This window comes from Esox lucius, chromosome 3 (genome assembly GCF_011004845.1).
Source record: "Esox lucius isolate fEsoLuc1 chromosome 3, fEsoLuc1.pri, whole genome shotgun sequence".
Lineage (NCBI taxonomy): Eukaryota > Metazoa > Chordata > Actinopteri > Esociformes > Esocidae > Esox > Esox lucius.
This window is the reverse complement of record NC_047571.1, coordinates 25,118,578-25,132,085: the sequence shown is the minus strand read 5'-3', so window position 1 is coordinate 25,132,085 and position 13,508 is coordinate 25,118,578. Positions and strand designations below refer to the sequence as shown.

The 13,508-nt window shown below is 42.6% G+C and overlaps 1 protein-coding gene across 11 annotated transcripts; it reads left to right on the top strand.

Moving 5' to 3' along the window:
* The first annotated feature begins 762 nt into the window (after positions 1 to 762).
* On the top strand, positions 763 to 12,955 carry mfn1a (mitofusin 1a). 11 transcript variants are annotated; one of them, XM_034291493.1, is made up of 19 exons: positions 763 to 1,096; positions 1,184 to 1,242; positions 1,362 to 1,485; positions 2,446 to 2,581; positions 2,789 to 3,026; positions 3,137 to 3,261; positions 3,924 to 4,032; positions 4,347 to 4,454; positions 4,874 to 5,036; positions 5,253 to 5,320; positions 5,409 to 5,530; positions 5,829 to 5,955; positions 6,256 to 6,360; positions 9,045 to 9,147; positions 9,995 to 10,221; positions 10,567 to 10,698; positions 10,902 to 11,125; positions 12,257 to 12,391; positions 12,750 to 12,955. In XM_034291493.1, exons 3-19 carry the CDS (start codon positions 1,371 to 1,373, stop codon positions 12,817 to 12,819), a joined length of 2,307 nt encoding a protein of 768 aa, XP_034147384.1. In that variant the 5' UTR covers positions 763 to 1,096; positions 1,184 to 1,242; positions 1,362 to 1,370; the 3' UTR covers positions 12,820 to 12,955. The 11 variants fall into 11 exon arrangements, with proteins under 11 accessions (XP_034147384.1, XP_034147385.1, XP_034147387.1 ...); XM_034291494.1 differs by having other exon boundaries at positions 763 to 1,242; positions 9,048 to 9,147; XM_034291496.1 differs by having other exon boundaries at positions 763 to 1,242; positions 10,591 to 10,698.
* The last annotated feature ends 553 nt before the right edge of the window (positions 12,956 to 13,508 follow it).

The following is a 13,508-nucleotide window of genomic DNA, read 5'->3' as shown; positions in this document are numbered from 1 at the left end:
TATGTTACAAGATTCACTGAAAAAAAATATCCAGTTTCTTGAAAGTAGAGTATATATACTCTTATTCGCATAGGATAACTTATTTGGGGAACTGGAGGCTTTTTAATATGAATCTTTTAATAAAGCCACAACAGATGTATCAGCTCTGTTGAAAAGGGGTGAGTATTCTTGGTGAGTATTCTTGGTGGGGTATTCATGGTGACTATTATTGGTGAGTATTCTTGGTGACTTTTCATGATGAGTATTCTTGGTGAGTATTCTTGGTGAGTATTCTTGGTGAATATCCTTGGTTACTATTCATGGTGAGTATTCATGGTGAGTATTCTTGGTGAGTATTCTTGGTGACTATTCATGTTGAGAATTCATGGTGAGTATTCTTGGTGAGTATTCTTGGTGAATATCCTTGGTTACTATTCATGGTGAGTATTCATGGTGAGTATTCTTGGTGAATATCCTTGGTGAATATTCATGGTGAGAATTCATGGTGAGAATTCATGGTGAGTATTCTTGGAGAGTATTCTTGGTGAATATTCATGGTGAGTATTCATAGTGAGTGTGTTTGGTGACTATTCATGGTTTTTCTCATGGGGACTGGCTAAATGTGGCTGAATCACATTTTCCTTGTTTTTTGGTCCTTACAGTTATCTAATGTAAACAAAGTTTTCCTGCTTGGGTTGAATAAAAAAAAAGTATATATATATATATATATATATATATATATATATATATATATATATATATATATAAAATGACATCAAGATGCCTAAAACTTTGCAAATAGTAACTACTCAGTCTTTAGTTACAGACACTTTAACTCAATGAGCATTATCAAGCCATTCAATCGCTATTCATAGAACATTGCAGGTTCCTGCTGCAGGTAAAGAAAGTGTCGCCCCTGGTACTTAGTCCTGTCTAATAGGATTGAAGATTCCCCGGCTTTACACACACACACACACCAGCTGGAAAGGGTGTATAAGTCAACCAAGCCTCAGAGATCTGATTTTAACGAAAGTAGGAAGACCTGGGTTGGTAGAGGAGGATAGCGAAGGTGAAAAAGATAGTGTACAGAAAGGAGCTGAAATGAGAGAGTGTACGGGTGCGTAAACAGATGATCTAATGGATGAAGAAATTATATTTGGCCATGATTCAGGGCGAAAAAGTGTTGTCATTTGTTGTCCAGCAGCTATGAAAACTTACCCAGAACCTCTGTGAAGTGTTCACTAACTACTTTCCACAGCCAAGGTACTGTCTGACTGTTTTTATGTGTGTAGGTGTGTGTGTGTGTGTGTGTGTGTGGGCCTATGTGTTACCAGTGTGTCTGCCTGCTTGTCAATCTGTGTTCATGTAAACACTGTGTATAGGACGTTGAAATGGATCCTGGGGACTCCTCACCTCTCATGCATTTTGTGGTGGCAAAGAGGACAATCAACGGCATCTTCGATCAGCTGCTGGACTATGTCAAGGAGGGGTCAGAGTTTGTGGAGGGTAAGAAAAGTCTGTATCATTTCTTTACTTGAACCTGAGATCCACATTAGGGGAAACAGGCCCACTGGCTGCCCAGCCTGGCACACTGGTTTTTGTTGTTGTTGTGACTATTAAAATTGAAAAGAGCATCCAGCATGGTGATTTTCTTTTAGTAGAAGTCAACCCTTTTGTCTATTAGTAGAAGTCTAATCTGATGCTCTATTAGCAGAAGTCTACACTGCTGTTCTATTAGTGGACGTCTATTCTCCTGTTCTATTAGCAGAAGTCTACACTGCTGTTCTATTAGTGGACGTCTATTCTCCTGTTCTATTAGTGGACGTCTATTCTCCTGTTCTATTAGTGGACGTCTACTCTCCTGTTCTACTGGTGGACATCTACTCTCCTGTTCTATTAGTGGACATCTACTCTTCTGTTCTATTAGTGGACGTCTACTCTCCTGTTCTATTAGTGGACGTCTACTCTCCTGTTCTATTAGTGGATGTCTACTCTGCTGTTCTATTAGTAGAAGTCTTCTCTGCTGTTCTATTAGTAGAAGTATACTTTGCTGTTCTATTAGTTGACATCTACTCTGCTGTTCTATTAGTTGACATCTACTCTGCTGTTCTATTAGTGGACGACTGCTCTGATGTTTTATGGGTAGAAGTCTACTCTACTGTTTCCATTAGTATAAGTCTACTCTGCTGCTCTATTAGTAGCACTCTGCTGTTCTTTCAGAATGAGGTTTGAATTTATCTGTTGTGGTTTGATGTAATATTTGTTATTGTAGTACTTTAGTAAGTTTTAATAGAGATGCAAACCTCACGCTGGCCAGGTATGCAACTTCTATTGCCTTTATTGCATATTCAATAATAGGTCCTATTAACAGGCCTTTTTAACTATTGCATGGCCAGCTATGATGATGGCCATGTATTATCATCTATGGCCATAAGATCTTTTCTTGTCTATTTCTATGCTGCCCAGAGACGTGGCACTGTGCGGATCTGGAGCAGGTCGCAGTTGAGGAGCAGTGCCTTGAGATCAAGACCTGTGCTAGGAAACTGGCCACCATTCGGGATGTGTTAGCTCGCAGGCAAATGAAGGTGGCCTTTTTTGGGAGGTAAGAGCCAATAGCCTGAGGGACATCGACTTCAATCAACAAGGGACCAATGAGCATCCACATGTAAATTAGGGACGCTTAAAATTGTACAGAAACTTGCCGGTTTGGTTTAATTCTTCTCACTGTCAGTCAAGTTGTTTTGACGTGATCACCTTGGTAACAGGGTTCACCCTGTTGAGACAGCAAACACCCCTGTCATTCACACAGAAGCCCTGCCAACGTGGTGTCGAACATGTTTGTCAAGGGAGTGAAGCGAACATTGCCTGTTCCTCTCGCCGGCAGGACGAGCAACGGTAAGAGCACGGTGATCAACGCCATGCTGAGAGACAGGGTGCTGCCCAGTGGCATCGGCCACACCACCAACTGCTTCCTGAGGGTGGAGGGCACGGATGCAGATGAGGCCTTCCTCACCACTGAGGGCTCTGATGACCGGAAGAGCGTCAAGGTCTCGGGTCAAACCGGGCGGGTCGCAAAACGGGTATATAGTTCAATGGGGTTCCAGTTTATTGCCACTACATTGAATGTGTTCTCCCTCTCCTTCCTCTTCTGCTTCAGACAGTCAATCAGCTGGCCCACGCCTTGCATATGGAGCGCAATCTGGACTCGGGGTGTCTGGTGAAGGTGTTCTGGCCCAAGTCCAAGTGTGCCCTGCTGAGAGATGACCTTGTTATTATGGACAGGTACACACACACACACACACACACACTAACACACACACTAACACACAAAAAAAGACTCTATGTCCAGTGGAAGAGATGGCAGTGTTAAACACACACATATTTTACCTTGTGTGGTCCCCGAAAAACCATTCCTGTTCAAAATCAACTTTTCCCTAACCCTCAAAGAACACTAAAAGGGCTCGGGCTGCTCACATGGGCCTTTGAGCTATAATTTTATCACCTGGCATTGGGGCAAGTCTTTTTTACATTACATTTACTGTAGGAATTACACAAAATCTTTCTTTTGGTTGTCCATTTAGCCACTTGGAAATTTGGACCCAATTTGGCCAAGGACATCAGTGCACACAATTAATCTTTGTCGCTTAAACCTAACGGGACTTCTGAGTCTACTGAATTAATATATTGTACACATTGACTGGAAGAATAACTTGGAAAACATGTACAGACACTCACACACCAACCTACCAACCAAGACATCTACCGTTCATACTACCTTTCACTCCATAACATCTACAATATCCAACACAGGCAGGGAAAATCAGGCTTGTCTTTTCTTGTCTGCGGAGCATTTGTAACGTTTGTATAAAATGAAGGCATGTGCTCATTTTCTGTTGTAACGTTTTACTTTGTGTTGTCGATCAATTCCACGTGGACTCATTCAGTCCAGGGACAGACGTGACCTCTTACCTGGACAGCTGGATAGACAAGTTCTGCCTGGATGCTGACGTGTTTGTGTTGGTGGGCAATGCAGAGTCCACACTGATGAACACAGTAAGAAATCAAACCTGGAACTATTCTGCTATTCAATCATATATCCATCAATCATATACATTATCTCACGGTTTCTGATCATTCAGAAGGTATGTTTTAGGTAATGACATGTTGATTAGCAACATAAAACCCCAAAAATTCAAATGTCGGGGGTGCGTCTATGGGCACCAATAGGAATGAACTCAATGAAAAGCATAATAAACGAATTTACAATAATTATGTATGTTCTAGTTCAGTGAATGCCATTATGCTCCTCTTGTCCTACTGTATATTTAGTGTCTGCATGTCTCTGTGTGTCTGCTACTCGTTTAAAGGAGAAGCTGTTTTTCCACAAAGTGAGCGAGCGCATATCCAAGCCAAACATCTTCATTCTGCTCAACCGCTGGGACGCCTCTGTGTGGGAGCCCGAGTACATAGACGAAGTGAGTCCGAATGTGAAACAACCCTGCAAGCATAGTGCAGGAGGTCCGTAACCGTTGTGTTTGGCACGCGCCACCCCAGGGGCAGCGGGCCAATGCATCAGTCAATAGTTCAAGCCACTTTGTCAGTCGACGACACTTCAGAAGCACGAGTAAAACATATGTAGACACTTCGGCGGCCCCTCACTCACACTCCGCTTGCAAGGCTGTAGTAGCGTATCTCTGTGTTCACACTGGCTCTGTTTCACCCACACTTGGCCTTGTGTGCTCTATGCTTAAGTTACATGCTTGGTGCAGTTGGGCTAAGGACTACTTTGTTCTCGCTTGTTGGGTCTTATTACATGCGCACTTTGTCGAGCCCTCCGTCCGTTTCCCCTCCTTTTTTAACTACCAAAATATAACGGGCGATGACCTCTGCCCAGGTGCGTAAGCAACACATGGAGCGCTGTGTGAGTTTCCTGGCGGAGGAGCTGAGGGTGGTCAGTCAGGCAGAGGCGCCGGGGAGGATCTTCTTCGTGTCGGCCAAGGAGGTGCTTAGCTCCAGGATCGACTCAGCCCATGGCGTGCCCGAGACAGGTGAGACCAGTGAGTCAAGGTTGCATGATGTTGGCTCGCTGCCCCTGTAAGACAAGCCAGGTTTTACCTGGAACCTAAAAGCGTTCTGCCTGGAACCAAAAAGTGTTCTCCCTGGAAACAAGAAAAGGGTTGTGTTACAGGGACAGCCAAAGCACCCTTCTTCTATTTTCTTTTCTGGCAAACAAAACTAGACTTGATGCAAAACAACTGTGGCATTTTTGCTAGGTGGTGCCTTAGCAGAAGGATTTCATGAGAGACTGAGGGAGTTCCAGAGATTTGAGAGAACGTTTGAGGCAAGCATTGTCCATAGCACAAAAAAAGAAGCAACAGTAGATTTCACGTGGCTCTGAAACTAACCTAACTACATTCACGACTGTGCAGGAGTTCATCTCACACTCCGCAGTGAAGACCAAGTTTGAGCAGCACACACTCAGGGCATGGCAGATCACAGAATCGGTCAAGTCAATCATGGACGCCATTAATATTGGATCCGCTGAAAAGAAGTGAGTTCCCTTTGTTTTATTATAGAGCTATTGTTGATTCTCACAATTGTCTTTCACGAGACTTAGTGATGTGCCACTACCACACTCCCCCTAAACTGTATTGGTCAATTACGTCGGAACAAGCAGGAAACTGTGTTCAGATATCTACATGGTTTCGGACCCAGTCTACAGATACCCAGCAGGTATCATTCACTATGTATCTCAGCATAGGACTCTAGCTCTGAAGGAGAGAAGCTCTCCGATTTGCTCTTACCTATGACAAACGTTTTTTTTTCCCATTGGACATCTCCCTGTGTAGGATCTGTTCCTTGGAGAATCGGGAGGACCAGAAGGACCGGCTGGAGTTTGTCAGGGGCCAGCTAAACTGCTTGACGGACAACATGAACGAGAAGATCAAGGTCATAACAGAAGAGGTGGCCGCCAAGGTAAATGACAAAGGAGATGATCCTGGTATACATTATTGGAAATAAAACACAAATGATGATAGCAAATGATGACTTACTCTGGGCATAATTTACAGTTGATTATGCACATATTTCACTCAGCCATTAATTCAGGCCAATGAATTTACAAATGATTGGTTGTGAAAGGCAAGGTCAAGAGGCCTTTTAGTCTCCTATTACTACACAATTACAATAAGTAATAAATGTGTTGTCCTTAGTCAGGCAGACAAGACATTGTTTTCTCTTCATGGTTTTGTGCATTTTACTTAACGTTTTCCTCAGGTAACCATGGATATGGCAGAACAGATTCACAGTCTCTCTGCACTGGTTGATGAGTTCAACGCCGACTTCATACCAACACCACATGCACTGACGTTATACAAAACAGTAAGTCTTAGACTACTAAGCCCATTGGACTGTTTGACCACTTTGGTGGGACATTTAACCTTTATATACCCAACAACTTCATAAACACACTTCCAGTGTATCCTATCAGAACAGCTGGCTATGAGCCAAGGCTGTGAATGGGAATAAAAGGAAAGCCTCTGGTTCTGTTGGTCACTTAATGATGTGAGTACTGCTGGGACGCAACAGGCTTTGGGGTCAATAGGGCATTGTTGTGTGTTCATATTTGTATGGGTACTTGTGTGTGTGTATATTGATGGTTTTACTAAGGTCCAGGGGACAGCAACACCTTGTGCTTCACAAAAATATGGTAATTCACCTTGTCAGCTCAAGGATTAGATGCTCTTGACCACTGGGCTACCTTGCCACCCCTGACATCAAACCATATCTGACAGTTGACCTCTTTACAAACTCCAGAGAGAACTATCATCTGTTATTATCACCTACGTTTACATGTTAGCGATCAAGGAACTACACACAGCATACAGGATTTCAAACAAGAAGCCTCCCATCAAAACGACACATTTGTCATGGCTGCTGAACAAAGGAAATCTAAAACCAAGCACAGCCAAAATTTTACGGACACATCTTCTGTCTTACGTGAGACTACAGGACATTGGATAGCGGTAACACCCCTTTAATGCATCCGTTCTGCATCTCACCATCTACAGACACAATCTGAAGCAGGAAACGCCTGTGGTAAGAACTGTTCGACGTTAATCTGACCGAAAAGAATTCATTCTATTAAGGACTGTTTGATTCTGGAGAGCAGGAAACCAACTGATGACAGCACCAACTGAGATATGGTGTTCTTCAGGAATAGTGGACGTTGCTTCAACTGTGACAATCAAGTTCCCTGGGAAAAAGAGCAGACCAGTGCATTCACTTGAAGTCTGATGTCCGCAGATATGAGCACCTACAAGACTGCTCGTTATGACTTCCAAAGACCAATAGTGAAAGTATCCCAACTGATCAAAGATTATGAAGGGAAAGCTAGATGCAAGATGAACACTGATGCCTCTCTCCCTGAAAAAGCTAACAACTTTAATGCTTGCTTTGAGATAACATTGATCATGTTACAAGGGACGTATTGATCAAGATCTCTGTGTCCGCCGTTAATAAGACATTTGATTATGTGAATACTTGCAAAGTAGCCGGCACAGGTGATTTGGAATTCAACTAGCTGGAATATTTATTGACACAGTCACCCTCTCCCACTCACAGTCTGTAGTTCCCACATGCTTCATGGTGTTCAGTATTGTTTTTGGATCCAAGCAAACATTGTATCTTGAAGCCTGGATACAATGGAATCCCCACATCATCCAAACACATCCACGGGCCACATATTTTCAATAGGCCGGATAACCAACAAGGCATCCCGCAGGGAAATGGCTAGAGTCTGGCTAGAGTGGATTACTGGGAGGGGCTTGCCCCCATCCGCATCGACAGGGTCAAAACCCTCTATGGTTTCTCAGTGTGGACATCAGTGAAGACCTGACACCGACCCGCCAATACGAAGACGAAGGCACACCAAGCATTTGCCATGGTCCCTTGAGTTGGGTAGATGCCACTGAAAGGCTCTTGTATAACTGCATCAAAGCCATGTACGGCAATTGAACCGCCCTTACCTTCAAGGCTCTACAGGGGGTGATGTAGACGACCCAATAAATCACTAAAAGAGTGTCAAGGACTCCAGTCACCTGAATAATATAATGTTCACCATGCTACCATCCATCTAACGGTACTGGAGCATTGTCTCCGAAAGCACTGCTACCACCAGGCCATCATACAGCCCACACAGTCAACACTGCTGTTCCATCCATTCAACAAATACATTCTAACTATACACTTTAATTGAATTGAGTGACAATGACACTATCCACTTTATGTTGAATAAATAAGGCATGAGCGGGTGTGGTATATGGTTAATATATGACGGCTAAGGCTGTTCTTATGCACGATGGGTCACTGAGCGCCTGGATCCAGCACTTAGACATGGTATATTGCCAATATACCAAAAATTCCTGAGAGCCTCCGGTTACAAACACAGTTTGAAAAGTAATATGTTGTGATGTCATATGTACATGTGGCACACAGTCTCATATACCACAGTGTTTAGCAAATCAGCATTCAGGATTCAAACTACCCATTTGTTACATAAATATTTACTATACAACATACACAGCTTAACATACAGTCTTACTTGACATGTCGCAATCATAATTTTCACTGAATATTGTATATGTACCAGTGTACATACCTTTTTGCATGGTTACTATGTATTCCACTTGATTAAAATGATATTGATCCTTTGTACTCAAATGTTGCTGGAGCAAAACAGTTGCAACAGGAGCTAGTTGTATGTCATTAGCATTTGGTTGTGTATGTTTCTATAAATATTGTCATATAGAAACTATATTAATTATGTCGCACAAAAGCTTCACTGACAAACCTTTGATTGTTTAAGCATGTGCTGAAATAAAGGGTTTTAGTGTGTGACTGACAAACCAGATTCAAACCCAGGTGATTACAACCTGGGTTTGTTTCATTGAGCTAAAGCCTCTCCAGAGCCCAGGGTCTAGCATAGGAATCCAGGTCTAAGGTAAAATAATTGACTGCGTGTTGCTGAACCACTTCTGTTATCTCTTCCTCTGTTCTACCCGCAGCAGCTTATGAAGCATGTGGAAGAGAGGATTAGTAAATCTCTGACCTTCCGTTGTTCAACTGGGATCGTTGGCAGTGTGCAGTCATTCCAGAAATACATGATTGGTAGGTACAGGGTAAAATGTTTCCTGTACTGAAAAGTCTGTTGATTATGGGCATGATGTTATTATTATTTTATAGCCTACGGTGAGAGCAGGAATAGGAACCAGGTCACTCCTGTTAAAGATATGTCCACCTGCTGGACTACCTTTCCCATCATGCAGCATGTCAGCATATGTATGGACCAGAATGGCGCTATCTTTAAACTCTTACATTAATGTAACTAAATTAGGGATGAAAAATATTACCCAGGTGGGGCAAGGCTAACACACTATAGTCTATACATTGCTCCAATAGCAGTAACCACTTAAAAAATATATTTTAATGTGCTCATTGGTGAGGATCACTCTACAATTAATTTGAGAATTTAATGTTAACCTTTTTTACAACCAAATTTTACTTTGAGAAAGGTATCCCAAGCAGTTTCAGGGGATCTCTTACTATCACGATGCAGGTATTTAGATGTTGTACACAAACTGTACATTCACAGCTTCATCCATTAAGGTATATTACATTTTTAAAGTGACTCATTGTCTCTTATCCAACGGTCTTTCTCTCTGTGTAGACTGCCTTCGAGATCACATCAAGATTGACTTCACCATTTACTGACATCTGCAGGACGTTGAGATAGTTAGGTTGGCCACTCTGATCCGTTTACTGTTCCCACTATACAAAGGGCTGCATCCAGAGACAGACTGACACTTATTTTGCCTGTGAGATGTCTCGCTCTGGGCAGCCATTCCACGAGGCAGGGGCAATTAGCATGCTAGAGTTATTGTTGTTCGCAGGGCTTTCTCTCTTCATGTGCTGTCTGCTGCTTGATCCCTGACAGTGATTCTGTATGGTTTTCCAGAGAGCGTTCAGCCACTGCTGCCCCCTGCTGTGCAGGAACAGCTCCATGTCCACCTACCCAGCAGGAAGTTTGACCTGACCTATGACCTTAACCTGGCCACGCTCTGCAATGACTTCAAAGAGAATATTGACTTCCAGTTTTCCCTTGGCTGGTCTTCCCTTGTCACCCGTTTCATTGGGCCCAGAAATGCCAAGCGAGCTCTGACCTCCATAAACCAAGAATTTCAGGTTAGCCATGGACAGATCCCGTATTCACAGGCTTTCAGGAAGTAGGAGTTTCGATATAAGATACGGTCAGCACTTCTTCTTTGATATGTTTTCTTAATATAGTCCCTTGAAGATACTGTATGTTGATTACTGTAGGATGAATAAGTGATATGCCAGGCATGATAAACCCTCATCTTGGGCTACTGACATTTTGCTCCAATGCTACTCTTAAAACATCAGATTTGTGTTCAAGGTCTTGGAGAAGCTGTGTAGTTTTAGCATGGTTGGAGCAAAAGTTGGACAGTCAGTAGCCCTCTGTGAAGAGGAATGGAGTTGGAGTTGAAAGCTGTCATATTACCTCTCCAGAATACATCTCCTACTGCATTCCAGGCTCAGAATGGGTCCAGCCTACAGAACCACTTGGTCTTTTCCATGGCAACAGGTGTTCTGTCACTCACCTCCAGAGCCTCCATGACTGTTCTTGTCATTGGCGGAGTGGTATGTGCAATTAATTTTCTGCTCAAACCAAGCATATCTCTATATAATAAAAAAATCTGCTTACAGCTACTGCTCTTAAAACTAATATGTGCATGTAGTGCTTCTGCTAGCACTGGCGTATTGCTAGCTGTTGTTTCTTGACACACTACGGCTAACCTGTCTGTTACAAGGCTAATGGCTGACAGCTAACTCAAAAGCAGCAGCGGTCTCATCCCCCCCCTGTGTGGCAGGTGTGGCGCTCAATGGGCTGGAGGATTGTCGCTCTCTCTGCAACACTCTATGGCCTGCTATACCTGTATGAGAAGCTGACATGGACCAACGCCTCCAGGGAGAAAGCTCTGAAGCAGCAGTTTGTGGAGGTCGCTACCCAACGACTGCGAGGAATCATCCCTTTCACCAGCGGGAACTGCAGCCAGCAGGTTCACCAGTAAGAGGATATGCTTTCATTTTGGTTTCTGTGGCGAATAATGTTGTGTGTGTGTTTGTACATTCACTCTGGACTGTCAGAGCTTGCCAAATTCAGACTGCTGCTCAACTGACCATTCTGTATATCTGAAAATGTTCTGTGTTCAGAGTGCGCACAGGACAATGTTTGATCTTAACAGTAGACATGCTAACTGGCTGAAGTTGCCTATCTTCTTTTAGACGTATATGAGTTTACACCTTACTTTGAGCCTTTTACTTGCCAAAAATATCTGCTTTATTTAGTTTTATGTTGTCTTAATGGTTAATAGCTCAAACTCTGTTACTGGCAGTAGATTTTTGTTTTGCTGACACCTGTACCAAGTGATAGGGCGTTCATAATTTCAACCATTGTTCTGAATGCTAGCTCTCTAAAACCAGAGTAGTTTTAGAGTGAATTTACAAACATAATCTTATTGTAGATCAGTGTATCTTGTAGCCTTTTTAACACTCACCTCTTCTAAAAGTTGATCTCAACTTATATCCGGTTCACAGCACCAGTGAAACAAACATCAAATGTTATGTTGTTAACAGTTCAGCCTCCTCCATTGACAGTTTGCCTGGGTCTACACTGGCCGTGAAACCCGTGGTCCTCTACATTGCAACAAATGTCCCCCCCTCTCCTTGACAACGTTCCAAGCGTTTTAGTTAGACAAACGGTACTATCGCCAACATTTTCCTATCGCTAACATTTTCAGCTTGCTGTGGAGTGAACTAACAGTACGATCTTAACTCTGTTACACTAGTGTTCTCTCTACAATACAGTCATTTTGATTGTTTTAGTTTACACCGTGTTTAATCTAAATGCGTAGCCCATGTAGCTGATGTGAAATCACTATTACATACGTTTTGTGGTTGTAGCGGCAATCGTGCAAGTAATATCACTGACTCTAAGTGGGTGACATTGCTTAGAGATGGTGTCAGTCTTGCCAAATTCAAGACCATGTTTTTGTAGCTTGATAGGTTAGATTGTTGCTTTAGTGATGAGTGTCATGTACTAAGGGCTGCACTGAGACAGAAGCTATGCTTTTATATACGTATAATACTGCATGCTTATTTTGCAACTCTTTTGTGCCCCCTCTTTACACTTCATCAGGGAGTTGGCAACCACCTTTGCCCGCCTATGCCAGCGGGTTGACCTGAGTGAGGTGGAGCTGGAGGGGCACATCCGACTGCTGAGCGGCAGAATCCAGAAACTGGAGAACGTCCAGAGACGCTCCAAAAGTCTCAGGTTAGCTAGCCACTCTACCTTGCTTTGTCCATCTGATTGCACTGCTACAGTAGAGCCATGGAGTCTCCGGTGTTGCTATCAGCCATCAGCCCATCTTTGAAGTCAATAACTGCTGCTATACCACTCGCGTTGCATAACATCCAATTGCAGTGCCCATGTTTCAAGAATCGCTGAGATTCAATTCTCAATAGCTGATGCGCTTGGTCACTCTGTCTTGTGAATGGAAATGAAGTGGGTTTCTGGTGTAGCAGGTAGAACATGACAAACAATGCCAATCGCAAGGCAACAGCATACGTGTGGTGGATCAGAAGTATAAGTGAAAATAAATATTTTGTGGAAAATGTTCTGTTTCCCACAGACACAGAGCCACAGATCTGGAGTCTCAGCTGGGGGCGTTTTCTGCCCAGTATCTGCAAAATCAGCGCTGATTGAATGGAACATCACAAAGACAACATCTGAATTTTTTGGTTGCCAATGGAACTAGTTCTAAAATTATCTGCAGTATCAGGATATAATATAGTAGTGTGTAAGAATGTCCAGGATGTCGCTGATTAAAACCTCATTAAAAAAGTGCTCTTTCCTTTTTTTCTTCTTTTTGCCACTGTGTATTAACTCTTGTTTCTTGCTCTTTGGGGTTTCAGGATGGGTACCTGTCAAAGAACTTTGTGACAAATTGTGACAAATCCCATGTTAGGAGGGTTCATCCAATGAAATTGAAAATGGACCATTCAAAGCGTTTCTGCTTGCATGTGAAACAACATCCTGTTGGATAATAGTCACAAACATAGCACAGAAAATGTACGTGTGGGCGTGTCTGTGTGTGTATGTGTCTGTGTGTCTGTGTGTGTGGTGGGGAGGTTCTTGTTCTGTAACATCCATTTATAATGTTGCTATATTTTTGCAGCTAATCTGTTTGATTTAGACTAATTTAGTAAAGTTTTATTGCTTGTGTTACCTGGTAATACATAACATTTATGGTAACACTTTACAATAAGGATACAGTAATAATCATTATTAAATGCATTAATTGACATGGATTCATGACATATTAATGCATCTTTAAAGCCTTGATTATGTGTGCATGTGTTAATAAACATATTAACTAATTATTAGTTAA

Coding starts and splice junctions, on each gene's coding strand:
- mfn1a (XM_034291493.1), top strand. CDS start 1,371: ATGGATCCTGGGGACTCCTCACCTCTCATGCATTTTGTGGTGGCAAAG. Junction 3,027..3,136: donor ATGACCGGAAGAGCGTCAAG/GTCTCGGGTCAA, acceptor CTTCTGCTTCAG/ACAGTCAATCAGCTGGCCCA. Junction 10,699..10,901: donor TTCTTGTCATTGGCGGAGTG/GTATGTGCAATT, acceptor CAAAAGCAGCAG/CGGTCTCATCCCCCCCCTGT.